General features: G+C 31.9%; 1 protein-coding gene across 1 annotated transcript in view; it reads left to right on the forward strand.

Annotated features, from left to right (window-relative positions):
- LOC145317189 (kelch-like protein 17) overlaps positions 1–12,066 on the forward strand; it is a 91,788-nt gene extending 79,722 nt beyond the window's left edge. Inside the window, exons 18-19 of the mRNA XM_080158143.1 lie at positions 11,037–11,188; positions 11,521–12,066. Of these exons, the coding sequence (XP_080014269.1) occupies positions 11,037–11,188; positions 11,521–11,631 (263 nt within the window). The 3' untranslated portion in view covers positions 11,632–12,066. The remainder of the gene's footprint in view (positions 1–11,036; positions 11,189–11,520) is intronic.
- The last annotated feature ends 5,597 nt before the right edge of the window (positions 12,067–17,663 follow it).

Here is a 17,663-nt window from a genome sequence, read left to right on the forward strand (position 1 = left end):
AGGAGCGATTTATCTTTGGTGGGTGGTAGTACACTCCTCCAAAAAAGTTATAAGCCATCCCAGGACCTACGAGAAGCTAAATTGTAAAGGAGAACCAAATCTGTTCAGTGGTTAGTGAGATCCCTTGCAATAGACAACAAAACCTGACTACTATATGTAATAGGATTCACGAAATTTTGCTAAAAATTTATGTATAATTTATTTCAGATAGGCGAAGCTTTTCTATAATTCGGGTTTGTCCGCCTGTCCATGACAGTAATCTCTGTTCTTCGTTTATCTACTCATGTTAGAATTGTCCTATTGATTTCAAAGTTTGCATGACGATTCCTATAACCGTTAGGTACAATCTAAAAAGCGTAGCAACTATATAATCTTTACTAAAAAGTCTTTATTTTTCACTAAATTCCGTAAAGGTGTGTGTTTTAAGACTTTAAAATAGGAGTAGAACTCTAAAATTTGTTATGACAGTTGCTCTAATATGGTACTATATAAAACTGTAAAGAAATGGCGGCAAAACCTTTGCTGGCGGCAAAAAAAACAGTATGCCCTACAAAATTTTTGTTTCCTTTTTCTTGCTAAATTACCCAAATTTGAATACGAGAGGGGTAGGTTTCTGGTAGAATCCGTAAAGGTGTGTGTTTTAAGACTTCAAAATAGTAGTAGAACAATAATATTCACAAAGTATGTGTATTTCTTTTTAAAGAGAACTATAGACAATTTTTTTTTTTTTAAGTTAACATACATTTTTATCGTTCTACTACTGTTTTTAACTTATAACACATAACCTTAAAGGATTTTACCAGACACCTACCCCTCTCTTTAAGACAATCTTATTATTTTCTAAAATAGCTGACCTTTTATTTGCTCTGGACACTTGTGATTTCTTTGATTTTAATTTTAGAAACATGTCCCAACTCTATCAAATAAAAGTTTGTCACAAATGATTCAAAATTGTCTAATTTGGCGAGAAATGCGGAATTTTTTTTGCAGTTTTCGGCAGGAGTAGTGATTTCACCGCCGTTTTTTTTTAAATCCACTTTAAACCGCATTATAGCAACTACAATGCCAAATTTTAGAGTTCTACTCCTATTTTAATGTTCTAAAACACACACCTTTACGGAATTCCTCCTTTAGGAAATATTTTGTTTAGTCTTAGCAATTGATGTTCTGTTTAGAAAGTTCTTACAGAGTTATTGTTCGTTTTTCCTTCCTTGTGATTTTTAGAGCTTCACTTTTATGGATGTTCATCCGGCCTTGTTTTCCTATGCTGCTTATGGACATTTTCATCCTTATTATTAACGTCTAATAAGTTAGAAGTTGGATAGGTTTAATCCAACATATTAAACTTGACGTATAGAAAGTATAGACCAAGAAAATCTTTTCCAAATTAAGTATTTTATTGATCAAAACACAAAAACGCAATATACATATATGTATATAAAAGGAATTTTAATCTTCACTAAAAATACAAACATAATCAATTACAAAAGCTTAGGGTTTACAAAATCTAAAGGAGTCATTCAATGATATTTTCAGGTGAAATTAAAAGTAAGATCAAATCCATAGAAATTTTGAGAAATTAGTTTTTACTGTAAAGTGTTTTAAAACTTATTTATATATAAGTACTGATATTGTTTCTGGAGATAAAAATTAGATTTAAAAAACTACGATAAAAATAGAACAAAAAAATATGATGAAAGCCATTTAACATTGCATTAATGTTTTAAATAGATAGAATGACACGAATTACAACATTAATAAAAAAAATAGCAAACATGGGAGACTTAAGAATAAAGAGGTAACATAGAGACTTTAACAAACAAAAACATCTAAAATGCCACTAGAAGCCTCTAGGGGGCGTAGCCGCTAGTTAATAACATATAGGCTTAACAAAGTAAAAAATGATGATATAGTTAGTTTTGCTTAGTTCAATATGTATACATAAATCTCTGCAAAATATCAACCAATATAAGTACATAATACATCTATAACAAATAAATCACAAAAGTTAAAATCAAAGAATTAAATCATCTTTAGTGTAAACTTTTTTTAAAATTTTCAATAACGAAGCTTTTTGTAATGGATAGCTCTTAGCATCTTATAGTTCATTTAGGCATGTAATAATTGTCTTATTGATTGAGAATTGCCATGATGATTCCTTTAACTGTAAGGTATGATTCAGATTATCCTTACCAGAAACATAATATGTCCAATAAAAATATGTAATTTTGGGAACATTTTTTTTGGCAACAATATATGTTTGTGGGCCAAAAAATAGTCTAATGCCATAAACCATATCCAGACTTTTTACAATAATAAAATAGCCAAAAACCATCCCGAGCCCTATAAAAAGCTTTATTGTAAAAAGGACCAAGATTATTTGCTACAAACAAAAAAGCTTATTAATTTAAATAATTATTTTCTGATTTTTGGATTAACAATTCCCATGACAACAAGGTACAGCGTCATAAAAATGTAAGTATGTTCTATACATACAATTAATAACTTGCTCTTTAAGTACTGAAACTGACATATTAATGTTAACGTTTATTTTTGAGCTTCGCTTTTATATATGTTGTCATCCTTGTTTTGTTAAAGGGGGGGGGGGGGGGGGATGTGGTTACTCATGCCACGACATACCAGTTATTTATTTTGGGTGCTACTCCCTTAGTTTTAGAGATATTTGCAGGGGCGTCCAAGCTTTTTTATTTTGGGGTGGTAAATATTTTGTAAGGAGGGTAATTTGGTTTGGGGGGGGGGGAATTAATTGTGCGCGGAGCGTTCCGCAAAATTTATTTACCCCCCCCCCCAAAATTTTTACCACGGTGGTAAAATTTTCTTGGGGAGGGGGGTAATTATCCCCCGCTGAAATCTGATGGCAGGGGTAAATATTTTCAACCCCCCCTACAAAAAAAAACTTACCCCCGGGTTAAAATTTTTTTTGGGGAGTAATTTAATAATTATATAAAGGTACCTAGCTAATTATGAAATATTTAGTAGGGAAATTGCGCGCGAAACTCGCCAAATTTTTTTTGTTAGGGATCATTTTTTTTGGTATCTTTAAAAAAACGGCGGCGGTCATGGTATGAGTCACCACATCCCCCCCCCCTCTTTTACCTATATTGAAAAGAAACCTAGTATATTTAACTGAAAAAGAAATGTGCTTAAAATTAATTGCTCTCGTTCATAAATGAATTTAATGATTTAATAAAATTCAAAATTTCCCGAAAGCATAGGCATGCAATTGCTACTTGAAACTAAGAAATGTAAGTGTAAAAGTTTGTTTTTCAAAAAGTGACACTTCCAACTTCTCACTGTGTTTTTATTTCTTCTAGATTTTGAATAATAAGCTTCTGTTTGTTTTATGAAATCACAGTCAACGACATCATCTAAACAAAAAAAATAATATTATTTATATAGTTTGAAAACAACATAAATGTCAATTTTGGGCCGATTTTAAATAAAGTTGGATGGATACACTCCCTGAAAAAACTAAGGTGGACGGATACACCTCCCCTCCTTGACAATGGTCTGAAAATTGAATTTTGGGACTTTCCTCTAGGGGCTAGTGGGGCAAAAGACTCCCCCAAACACTAAAAATTTAGTTTCTGAGCTTATTTTTAGAGATATTGAGATGAAATCTGTAATGATTACTTAGTTTGGTTATTTTTAAAAAGGTTTCTGAAGAAAATATCTCTAAAAATAAGCTCAGAACCTAAATTTTTAGTGTTTGGGGGTATTTGCTCCACTAGCCCCTAGAAGGAAAGTCCCAAAATGAAATTTGTAATGATTACTTAGTACGGTTATGTTGGAAAAGTTTATTTAAAAAAACAGGTTGATATATTTAAATATAAGCTCAAAACTCAAAGTTTTAGTGTTTGGGGGTCTTTTGCTCCACTAGTCACTAGAAGGAAAGTCCCAAAATGAAATTTGTAATTATTACTTAGTTTGGTTATGTTAAAAAAGTTTTCTGAAAAAAATCATCTCAATATCTCTAAAAATAAGCTCAGAACCTAAAAAAAAGCCTGTGCACGCCACTAAATAAGAGGTTTTGTCAATTCATTTTAAACATGTTTGACGTAAATAACCCGCAACCGTGGCTCAACATGTAGCGCAACTGCTCGTCGTTGAGAAGGTAATAGGTTCAAATCTCGGTCCGACACTGCGAAATAACTAAAGACATTAAAAATAGTTCCCACTGCTGCTATGTCAGATGCGCAACGTAAATAGTTAATTAATTTGATATGATTAATCAACAAAAATGTACCTCAAAAGGGATTCACATTCTTGGCTAAAACGTCGTACATTTTCATTTTGTTTCTAAAATCAAATTGTAGTTTTGTTAAATATTGAATGTTTATTTAAAGTTTTATGTGTCATCCCTTTACACGCACTCTCCCCCACAAATATCTCGTTTTGACGTAATTGGTTTCAGCATTTTCTTATAAAAGTGTACTTAGGGTTATAGAATACATTCTCCCGTTATTTATACAGAGTATCATAAAAAGTTTACTTAGAAGCCGTGGTAAAAGAATACATTGCATACAACCATCATTTTATATTATAACAATCCTACTAAATAAGAATAAGTTTTTTTGTCGAAAGCTTATACATTTTTATTAAACCTATTTTAAGTTCTCCTTTGAAGGGAAGTTTAACACAGGCCCAGGGACAGTTTTAAGCAATTTTATTTTAAAACTTAAGCTAGTAAGCCTTGAAATGTTTTTACACAAATTTTCAACCTATTGCTGACGCGTGTGAAATCAGATTGAACAAATACAAACAATAACAAACGCCCATATGGTTTATAATGTAAATAAAGTCCTTGGGCCCTGGATTTTCATTTTATACCTCAATTTTCTTTTAAAATTAAAGTTTTGTCAAAAACAAGTGAAAAACATTTATTAGAATTATAAAGATATAAATTTTAGGTTTTACAAAAATTTAAATTAAAAAAATATATTTTGGATATCTTGGGATTAAATATAGTAAAATTTGTTGGGAAAATTTGGTTTGTTTCCGATGATCGGGAGAACAAAAGAATGCTCATTTTAATGAAAATATTTTATTAAAATGAATGAACTTTTTGCTGTAAATGTATAGCAAATATAATAGATCATTGGTTTTTAAACAATTTAATTCTTAAATGTTATTGATTCTAGAGATTTAAACAATTTTTCTTTTGTCACTATATCTGCATAAACACAGCGGTATTTGGTTAATGATTTTATTAAATAAACCAGACTTTTTCATTACATTTTAAAGAAAGTTCGAAGACAAATATTAATAAAGATATATTACAAAAATATTTTCTAAGTATCATTTTTTTTGTTTTTATCTGCAAGCGAAGAAATGGCTAATTTTCTCTTAGTTTAATTGATTCTCAAATTTTAACATTATTTTCATGTGGAAATACTCTTGGCATTTTAAACTGATTTTTTTCTAACTTAGTTAAACTTTTAAGGCATTATACTTTGAAAATTACTTTAAAAATACGAAAAGGTAAACGAAAATGCATTCTTAAAAATTAAATTCGCGATCACTTTAAAGTTTTACACTCACTTTCCCCCACAAATATCTCGTTTGACGTAATTGGTATTAATATTTTCTTATAAAAGTGTACTTAGGGTTATAGAATACATTCTCCCGTTATTTATATATCATAAGAAGTGTACTTAGAAGCCGTGGTAAAGGAATACATTGCATACAATCTTTTTATCTATAATACAAAGTAGAATGATGTCTGGTCCGTTTGTCTGTCCGGCCATCTGTCCCTTAAGATCTCGGTAACCATTGAACCGATCGGATTCCACTCTTCAAGGAATATACCTACTGGTCCTGTGGTTATTTTAGGCTATTTTCTTGTTACTACTACAGTGTTAAATAAAAAGTGTACTTAGATTCCAAGGTAAAAGAATACATTATGTGTTATGATCTTTCTATATCATAAATACATAAATGATAGAAAGAGTTAAATAAAAAGATAAAAAAGACTAATTTAAATAAAAATGATAACGAAGGAAGGGAATAGTAGATATATATTATTATTATTCTATAAATGTTGCATCATTTTAAAAATATCATTATATGTAACTGTAATCTTTCACGCGTGTTTTATCAGAATTCACAGTACAAATGAAAACAATAACAAACCATAAAATGTAAATAGACCTTGGGCCCTGAATTTTCATTTTATATAACCTTTTCTTTTAAAATTAATGTTTTGTCAAAAACACGTGAAAAACATTTATTATAATTATAAAGATAAGAATTTTAGGCTTTACAAAAATTTAAATAAAAAAGATATGTTTTGGATATCTAGGGGTTAAATATAGTAAATTTTGTTGAGAAAATTTGGTTTGTTTCCGATGATCGGGAGAACAAAAGAATGCTCATTTTTATGAAAATATTTTATTAAAATGACTCAACTTTTTGCTGTAAATGTATAGCAAATATAATAGATCATTGGTTTTTAAACAATTTAATTCTTAAATGTTATTGATTCTAGAGATTTAAACAATTTTTCTTTTGTCACTATATCTGCATAAACACAGCGTTATTTGGTTAATGATTTTTAAAAATAAACCAAACTTTTTCATTACATTTTAAAGAAAGTTCGAGGACAAATATTAATAAAGATATATTACAAAAATATTTTCTAAGTATCATTTTTTTTGTTTTTATCTGCAAGCAAAGAAATGACTTATTTTCTCTTAGTTTAATTGATGCTCAAGTTTTAACATTATTTTCATGTTGAAATACTCTTGGCATTTTAAACTGATTTTTTTCTAACTTAGTTGAACTTTTAAGGCATTATACTTTGAAAATTACTTTAAAAATACGAAAAGGTAAACGAAAATGCATTTTGAAAAATCAAATTCGCAATCACTTTAAGGGGCGATGGAGAGGCTATGTTATATAAATTAAGGTAAGGAGCTATTAAGGGGCGATGGAGAGGCTATGTAGCGGCTATGTTATATAAATTGGCTATTAAGGGGCGATGGAGAGGCTATATAGGGGCTATTTTATATAAATTAAGGTAAAGGACTATTAAGGGGCGATGGAGAGGCTATGTAGGGGCTATGTTATATAAATTAAGGTAAGGGGCTATTAAGGGGCGATGGAGAGGCTATTTAGGGGCTATGTTATATAAAATCGGGTAAGGGGCTATTAAGGGGCGATGGGGAGGCTATGTAGGAGCTATGTTATATAATTAAGGTAAGGGGATATTAAGGGGCGATGGAGAGGCTATGTAGGGGCTATGTTACATAATTAAGGTAAGAGGCTATTAAGGGGCGATGGAGAGGCTATGTAGGGGCTATGCTATATAAATTAAGGTAAGGGGCTATTAAGGGGCGATGGAGAGGCTATGTAGGGCTATGTTATATAAATTAAGGTAAGGGGCTATTAAGGGGCGATGGAGAGGCTATGTAGGGGCTATGTTATATAAATTAAGGTAAGAGGCTATTAAGGGGCGATTGAGAGGCTATGTAGGGGCTATGTTACATAATTAAGGTAAGGGGCTATTAAGGGGCGATGGAGAGGCTATATAGGAGCTTTGTTATATAAATTTAGGTAAGGGGCTATTAAGGGGCGATGGAGAGGCTATGTAGGGGCAATGTTATATAATTAAATTAAGTGGCTATTAAGGGGCGATAGAGAGGCCATATAGGAGCTTTGTTATATAAATTAAGGTAAGGGGCTATTAAGGGGCGATGGAGGAGCGATGTAGGGGCCATCAAGTTGCAATGTAATATAAATTTGGAGAAGGAGCGATGAAGGGGCGATGTAGGAGCGATGAAGGAGCGATGGAGGAGCGATGGAGGAGCTATGTAGGAGCGATGTAGGGGCCATCAAGTTGCAATGTAATATAAATTTGGAGAAGGAGCGATGAAGGGGCGATGTAGGAGCAATGAAGGAGCGATGTAGGAGCGATGTAGGGGCCATCACAGTACAATTTAATATAAATTTGGAGAAGGAGCGATGAAGGAGCGATGTAGGAGCGATGGAGGGGCGATGTAGGGGCCATCAAAGTACAATGTAATATAAATTTGGAGAAGGAGCGATGAAGGGGTGATGTAGGAGCGATGAAGGAGCGATGTAGGAGCGATGTAGGAGTGATGTAGGAGCGATGTAGGGGCCATCACAGTACAATTTAATATAAATTTGGAGAAGGAGCGATGTAGGAGCGATGGAGGGGCGATGTAGGAGCGATGGAGGGGCGATGTAGGAGCCATCAAAGTACAATGTAATATAAATTTGGAGAAGGAGCGATGAAGGAGCAATGGAGGGGCGATGTAGGAGCGATGGAGGGGCAATGGAGGGGCGATGTAGGGGCCATCAAAGTACAATGTAATATAAATTTGGAGAAGGAGCGATGAAGGGGCGATGTAGGAGCGATGAAGGAGCGATGTAGGAGCGATGTAGGGGCCATCACAGTACAATTTAATATAAATTTGGAGAAGGAGCGATGTAGGAGCGATGGAGGGGCGATGTAGGAGCGATGAAGGAGCGATGTAGCAGCGATGTAGGGGCCATCAAGTTGCAATGTAATATAAATTTGGAGAAGGAGCGATGAAGGGGCGATGTAGGAGCGATGAAGGAGCGATGTAGGAGCGATGTAGGGGCCATCACAGTACAATTTAATATAAATTTGGAGAAGGAGCGATGTAGGAGCGATGTAGGGGCCATCACAGTACAATTTAATATAAATTTGGAGAAGGAGCGATGAAGGAGCGATGTAGGAGCGATGAAGGGGCGATGTAGGAGCGATGTAGGGGCCATCAAAGTACAATGTAATATAAATTTGGAGAAGGGGCGATGGAGGAGCGATGTAGGGGCCATCAAGTGGGTTGTTATATAAATTAAGGTAAGGGACTACGGAGGGGCGATGGAGAGGCTATAAAGGAGCCATCATGGGGCTATAGCATAGCCTCTTATCATAAGAGGCGATATGAACGCCCCTTTAAAGGAGCTATTAAGAGGCCATGAAGGAGCTATAGCATAGCCTCTTATCATAAGGGGCGATATGAACGCTCCTTAAAAGGGGCTATCACATCGCTCCATATGATAAGAGGCTATGCTATAGCTCCTTGAAGGAGCTATAGAAAATCATCGCCCCATATGGAGCGATGTCATGGAAAGGACTATACCCAAAAAAAGTTTTATAAATGCTATGCTTCTTACAAATATATCCTTTCTATTCTAATTCTATTGGGTTTGGATTCATCTAATTCTTTGTGTGGAAATAATGTAAAAATTAAAACAAGGAATTCTATAAACAATGATGCCTAAAATTATTATTCTTTAGGACCTTTAATATATTGCTTTTTAGATAGGTACTGTAATGTTACAACTGCAAGGTGTATGTCTTTTTTTTACGATAACAGTATCTGAGTAACCGTCTTTCGAATGGACTTACATACAAACATTCTCTAATTATGTAGAAGCTGTGCTGATACAAATATTTTGTCAGCCTGCTGCATTCTCAAGATTTGAAATATGAATAGATTTATTAGAATTCCTCCCTCCCATATCTTTATCACGATATACACTAGGATTTATTATCAGAGGAGCAGATGAAGTATTAAATATTTTTTAGTTTGCATAAATATTTTGCAGTCAATTTTAATTAAATATTATAAAATAAAGTTCTTTCAGCTAAGTTTCAACTTGAACTTCAATAGCTCTCATAAAGCTATCATAAATAATATTTAATAATAATATCGCATCGTATAATAGTCAGTTTTCCGTGGATTTTAAAATGAAGAATTATATTATTAAAACCTGAGGGACCGAAGTCCCGGGCAAACAAAGCTGGTATTAATTTTATGATTTTTATTTATCATTCGTGGAATATTGTATGTAATACGATGCTGTACATGCTTTTTCAGTCTGGCTGAGAACCATTTATAAACAAGCGAACATTTATCGGTTTCGAAGCCATACTGTAATAGTTTTTACATCTATAATACAAAGTAGAACGATGTCTGTCTGTTTGTTTGTCTGTGTGTCTGTTTGTTTGTTTGTAGCGAAGGATATCGCTAACCGCTGAACCGAACCCCCCCCCCATAAAAAAAAATTTCTCCCCCCCAAAGAATTTTTTTTTAGATTTATTTTTGAAAATCTAAATTACGAAAAATTGGTTTGATCAAACCTCTTGAGGCTAGGGGCGAAGCCGCTAGTAGTATTATAAAGTGCTTAAATCAAATAAATTCTTAAAATTTCCTACTCCTCCAGTTTAAGGGAAACCTTTTTGAAAACCTTGTGTGTGTGAAATATATTATACCTGGATTTATTATCGGATCTGGATATTTAAACCACTGCAGGCTTATTTTGTCTAATTTCAGGAGAATCATATTAGGGAGGGTGGGGATTAGATTAAAAATTATACTGGTACCCAAAGTTATAAAACTATTTTATTTTATTCATTGCCTCAAAAACGTTGGGTACTTGTATTAAAACTACAGAAGGGGCAATTAGAACTTCGAGACAAGGGTCGTACAATCAAAGGGTTTGTTGTCTGTTACTTTAACTTTTATCTATGGATGATTAAAGATCAGCATGTTTAGTTCAATTAAAGAGCAACATGTTTAGTTCAATTAAAGAGCAACATGTTTAGTTCAATTAAAGAGCAACATGTTTAGTTCAATTAAAGAGCAACATGTTTAGTTCAATTAAACGATGTACGCCTACAGTTTAAAATTCTTACGAAACAATAACATTAACACATTATTATTTTTGTATTCAGAAAATCTCAATTGAAAAACCCTTAATATATTAATAACATTTATACGTTTTATATAATATTCAATAAGAGCTCTTAAGTATTTCTTTTTGAGAATTATCAGAAACAAGAACAATAATAAAATTTTGTGTAAACAAATATCTCTTCTGAGCGATTAACCTACGTACACGAGCCTTGCATTTTTACGAGATGTTTTGATTAGATAATGATATAATGTTAATGATAAACTTTAATGAACCTCTAAACTTATACATTTTTTGACATTTTTAAAATGATGATTTAATTTTAGCTAGTGGAGAACGATTTAACCCGCGCCGTAACTGTTGGGAGCCTATAGCTACTATGCACAGCCGCCGGTCAACCCACGAACTCTGCCAGATGGACGGATACCTGTACTCTGTGGGCGGTAATGATGGCTCCTCTAGTCTCAATACTGTTGAGGTTCGTCATATATTGTTGAGTAGAGTTGCTTTTCTATAATTGTTTTTGTCCGTACGCAAAATCTTTATCGAAATGTTAAAAGACAATTCAGAGGGGTGGGGGGGGGGGGTGGGGGGGTGGGGGTTACTGAAAATCATTAATCATTATTCCTTTGTGTGGCCATTCTATGTACCTATTGTTGGAAAAACAAAAATGAACAGAACAAAAAATCAGAAATATCGCCTTGACACCGTTATTTTCCGTCAAAACGGAGTTAACGATAGAAAACTGTAAAAAGTGAAGGGAGATAAACCTTCCTCCATTTTTAAGTTTACCTTAACTCTTTTATTTAGAGGTATGATGCGCGGATGAACAAATGGCAGATGGTGACCGCCATGGATACCCGCAGATCCAGCGTGGCCGCTGCGGTTCTTACCTGTGTAAACATTGAAAAATATCTTTAGATTATTTTTTTTTAATAATTATTAAAAAATAGACGACATTTGAAAATGATCAAAATTTTAGTAACATGAAAAGCATTGAAAAATAAAATAAAACAGTTGATGGCAGTAAAATGAAGTGGTTATCAACTCGCTACATAGTAATTTGGCTGACAACAATTCAACAGGAACGGCTATACGTTTCATTTAAATATGTCAATTGTTCTTTTAGACTTTAAAACTAAATTACTATGAACCGAGTAGATAAGTATATAATATATATATACACATATTATTCTCTACAGTTTTCCCAATTTTTATAGACAAATTAATTTGAACATCCCCATTTTTACATTTTGATATTATGAGCTTTTTAATACATTTACCAATAGAATAAGAATAGATATTTCATACAACGAATTAATATACTATACAAATAAATTAATATACACTATACTAATAAATTAATATACACTATACTAAAATATTATGTTCTTCATATTTTCAAATACAAAAAATTTAATATACATAATCGAGTGTGGTACAGCTCTCGGTAAAATTGTGGCAAGAATCGATTATTTAACCCTTAAAGGTCGGTTTTTTTTTCTATCTTATTTTTTGTGTGTGAAAGATAAAGAGCCCAAACTGCGTGACTTTTTAAGTATGGATATGACACATAACTGAGAGTTGGAATTTTTTGAACATCTCCATCCTGGCGGGAACAGGATGCCAGCAAACCTGGCAGGGCCATCCAGGTAAGGAACACAAATATTTTTTTGACTTAAACAAAGCATTTTATCTTACCAAAATACTAAAATATTCTCTAGTAGTACATCCTTATATTAAATACAGGTGTTCAAGTCAATTTCAGGTTCCAGGTATGATCCTGCAGGTCCTGATCCTCCAGGTTTCCAGAATCTTTAAAATGCTCCTCTGGCCCCAATTTTTGGCTTAGATACTTCAAATTTTAAACTTAATCGTTTCTAACATGTCTACATAATGTATTAAAATTTTATAAAGATCCGCCGCCGTTTTCCCGCCGACCGCCAACTGCGGCGGCTGGAAACTGCCAAGTACAGCTGCGGCCGCTGAAATTTATATTTTGATACTTATAAAATAAAATAAAAAAAAACATTTTCTACAAAAAAAAAATTTTCTTCTAGCTTTAAAAATAAGAAAATTACAGCCGTTTGAAATTTTTAAGTAAAAAAGGACCTAAAACAAAGGATGTTAAACAAAAGGGTGAAGGAAGCGAAAATTGACTTTGATTTACTTAAAGGAAGCCTGCAAGAAATACCACGCTTTAACTGCTGTAAGACTGCCACAAGTAGACCCAATACCCCAAATTTGAAGCCTTCAGCTTCTATAACAAAAAAGTTCTAGGCATTTTAAAATGACATTTTATGTACCATGAAATTTTGAAAAATTTTTTTTTTTTTTTTTTAAGGTTTAATTATTTATTGGTTTTTTTAAAGTTTTATGCATACAAAATATATATTTTAACAATATTTTTAAGAATGACGTTTTAACAAGGTAATAATAATGGTATAACTGGTATAACTTCGCCTGAAAAAATAAAAAGAACATACAAATAATCCAATAACAGCAATAATTACAATGATATCTTATAAAATAAGAATAAGGAGAAGTCAAAAATTATCAAGTGTAACAAAAAAGTACAGAGCTATTCTCAAGAAGAATAAACAAATATTGCATAGAAAAATGTAATAATAGCAATAGATCTAATAGGTATATCAAATAAGAACATGATTCACTCGACGGTTTTCTTCTAAATACTATTTCCAGCAAATCTTGATTTCAGGAATCTTCAATCTTCTTGGCATTATTTTGGTAAAGTTGTAAATAATAATAAAGGACACTCTAAAGTTTTCAAATCATAGTAACAAAAATACCGAAAAGCAAACTTTATTTGAAGACTTAAAAGTGTCCAAAAATTACAATTCATTTTTAAAATATATCATAACATTAAATAATTACCAGTCACATTAAATATCAAATTTGCCAAAAATCAGTCCTTTCTTTAGGCCTATTGGCCGATTTTATAGTCTAAAGAGACTAATGAAACAAAAAATGAAAGAGAATGAAAGGCCTAAGTGACCAAATATTGATGACATTTTGTTTTACATTCCAGATCTACCTTGAATTGTAGTTTATCAGTGATTTGTAAAACAATTACCAGTAATTGGTAATTCACTTTTTACCGACAGTACAAAGTAAAAAATAGAGTTCTAATTTAAATACCTACATTTTTAAAACTAAAACGATTACGTTAAAAAGTATGAATGCCCTTCCTAAAGTGAATTAAAGGCCAATTTAAAACAAAGGCTAATAAAAAAGAAAATTCGTAGTTAAACATAAGATTACAAATTTCAATTTAAGGCCTATAATTAAAGTAAGTTAAGGATGTTTCCTGAACATATCAAAATAGGTAAAGTTTCATTTTTATACTTATAAGATGTGCATTTTATTTAACAAATGGTGGTCCATAACTATAATCGAATCAATGTATCTAAAGTTCGAAACCTAACTTTTTAGATTTAAAGAAAAGAAAACACCAAAACACACACATACACAATCGTAGTGCTACAAATTAACAACAAAAATAAAATAACCTAATTTATATAAAATAATGTGTATTCTTTGTTTAGAACTAACTCATCTGAAGGTATAATAATTTATGTACAAGCCATAAAAAATAATCAAGAAATTTCTCACTCTTGTAGATAACACACATTAATGACATGATATAAGATAATAATTATTCTTAACAGCACAAGAGTATGACAAATATGTTAACTTTTAATGTAAGAGTTTAAAACAACACATACTTTCACAAATTTACCGTCGCAAACTTTAACTTTAGCATTATTTGTAGCACCACTGAATAGTAAGAAAATATGTAGTCTCAATTTATACCAGTAATATTATATTAATTGTTTTAAATTAAGTAACTTAGAAAAAAAGTATTTAATGAAAACTTAGCAAATAAATGAAAAATTATACCAATATTTAATAAAATCCGTCCATGATAACTATTTACTTTGCACGTGGTAATCCACTAATACTCATTATTTAAATACAGCTGTTAGTCAGCATAGACTATTAAAAAATCATTCAAAACTTTAAGCATTCGAGTAAGAAAATCCAGTAAAAACCTAATAACATTAGTATAAGGTGACGCATACACGTGGGTATCGAATAAAAATTACATTTCGTAGCTGGTTATTCAACTTGAAATATGGAGGGGGGGGGGGGGGGATTAAAAATGTAAATTTTGGGTTAGAGGAAAAACATTTAATTTTATAAAAATCACGATGACACCTTATTTACATGTTGGATCAATCAAAAACAAATATAAGTTAAGGAATTGTTTCATAACTCCATACAAAACAAATTCCGTACAAAAACCACCTGCGGACAAAATAAATTCAGTAAAAGAGAAATAAAGACGAGAAGAATTGTTTGAATTATGAAGAAAACTTAAGCGACAAAACTTTATAAAGAGATAACTATAAATATTATCACACACACACACACACAAATAATTTGTACAACCTAACACGACGGTGTCCGCCTATAAAATGCGTGTCGGTGATCCAACAGGGTATAAACCAGTTTGTACGAGACTGCGCAAAGACAGGAGAGGTGTACGGAACACCTTCCTTCTTGGCGTCTCGTACTCAACCAAAAAAAATTTAATGCTAATGTTAGAAATTTTAAAATTAAACTACGTGGTCTAGAAACAAAATTATAAGCTTATTTTTGTCATAAATTTAGATTGCCAGTAACTAATTATATTTTTACAATAAAAATAACCATTTTTATAGTCAAAATCATTAAAAAAAATTAAGTTTAACTTGCGTTGTACCGAGTGTACTGTAGCCAATCAGAAGGCTGAATCAGCTAAGCAACCAATCACAGCTGAGCTTGTATTAGTTTACCCCTTTGTTTCCCCTATGATTTTCGTTTAAAAATGCAATTTAAATCGAATTTTTTTCATAGATTTTGACTATGAAATGTGGTGTTTTTATTATAAAAATGTAATCAGTTACAGGTAATCTAAGTTTCTAACAAAGATAAGGTTATAATTTTATGTCTAGGCGACGTAATTTAATATTGTTTTTTCTTTTATGAGCATTGGAAATCTTTCAAATTTTCATTGTACATAAAATGTTATTTTGAAATGTCTAGAACTTTTTTGTTATTGAAGCTGAAGGCTTTAAATTTTGGGTATTGGGTCTACTTGTGGCAGTCTTTCAGCAGTTAAAGCGTGGTATTTCTTGCAGGCGTCCTTTAAGATCGGAAATTCTTTATCAAACAGGGGACTTGCACAAAAATGTCAGGAACTGAGATAATAGGGGGGGGGGCGTTGAACGCCCCCCCCCCGACCGATTAAGGTACCGCAAGGGGCTCGACTGGTAAGGGTTAAAGAGTCTTGCTAAGAAAAAAAAACATGATTAAAATTAGCCTTTATGTGTGCTGTGATTTAAGTATTGACTATTCTAGCTTATACGTAGCACTCTGGCATTGAAAAGGACTGTCCGCAACAAAATAAATTTAGATTTTTCTAAATCTAACCTGAAAATATGTTCTCTGTTCAATTTCAGGCACATTTTATATATCATATCATATCAGAAAATTTCTCTTTTTTATGAAGCTTTTCATAGTGTCTATAAATAATGTCGTCATACTAGCCTATCATTGGTCAATTAACATGTACACTGGCCTGTCATTGGTCAAGTGTAGTATGACGTCATTTTTTATCGAGGAAATAATATCCTACATAGAAAAACACGAATTACATTATTATTTAGGGTTACCAATTAATATAATGTATAGCTAACCCAAGTGGTGATAGAATTATGCATACTTATTGTATAGGTACACCTAAATATTTAAATGTTATTCAAGCTACATATGATAATGTTCCTTAAAGTTTCATAATCTATAAAGGAAAAATTTATAGTTTGCCATTAGTTTTCACTTTTGAATCTTTACACGGAGCACTAGAAAGAATAGCATTAACATTATTGGATAATTTCAATGGAGGATTTTTTTAATGTTTTTTCAGCTCGAAGACTTTTTTTCTCAGTGCTTTTGAAAACATTGAAAAGCATTGAAAAAATATGAAAACGTTGAAATAATTTGAAAATTTGAAACCTTATCTTCGTGGGAATCGCTAAACTTTCTGGAGCGTCTAGAACTACCCAATTTCTAAAATAACGCCATGGGTTGCATTGTAATCGTAAAATTTAAAAATTGTCAAAATTCTTGTGAAAATTTTAGGAACGAAAATAGTTGAATAGTTCGCTCTTTGCTTAAATTTATGACAAATTTACTACTTAAAATCTTTCAAACTTTGCTTTTATAGAAATTTAAAATATAAATTTTGCATGATGTGAACCGGATAAATAATTAAATTTCCACACATACGTAACCTGACCCTTACATAACTGCCCTACATATTATATATATAATTATATTAATGTATGACATTTAACATATTATCATCTTGTATACGTAGCTACTCTTTATACTTTCCTATACCTTATTGTATACAAAATTAGAAAAATATGTCTATACCTATAAATATGCTGAAAGTTTTATAAAATAATCTTAGCACCTTTAAATAAACTTGAATGTAAACAAGGACGTTTAAGTTTAATAGTAGCCAAACTTCAAATAAAAGATAAAGTATTTTTGAAATATTGTTGAAACTGAAATACAATATTAACAATTTTTTTGGGTGAAATGTATAATACATGCAAAAAGTCCGTAGAGATAAGACCCCACAGGGTTAGGGCCCCCTGCAGGGTTTGAATTTTTTTGAATTTTTTTTCTAAAACTGCTTGAATGACGTTCAATTAAGACTCCAATTAGACAACGAACAAATATGGAGAGTAGATCCGCTATTAATAAAATGTATAACTTGATATGCAAGGGCATACACAGAATCTTAAACACCCAATCAACCCCGACCCTGTGCACGCCATTGGATATATTGATGTGATTTAAAATTATAAATGTCATATTTA

Source organism: Acartia tonsa, chromosome 4, assembly GCF_053477335.1.
Source record: "Acartia tonsa isolate MP-2025a chromosome 4, ASM5347733v1, whole genome shotgun sequence".
In the NCBI taxonomy this organism is placed as follows: domain Eukaryota; kingdom Metazoa; phylum Arthropoda; class Copepoda; order Calanoida; family Acartiidae; genus Acartia; species Acartia tonsa.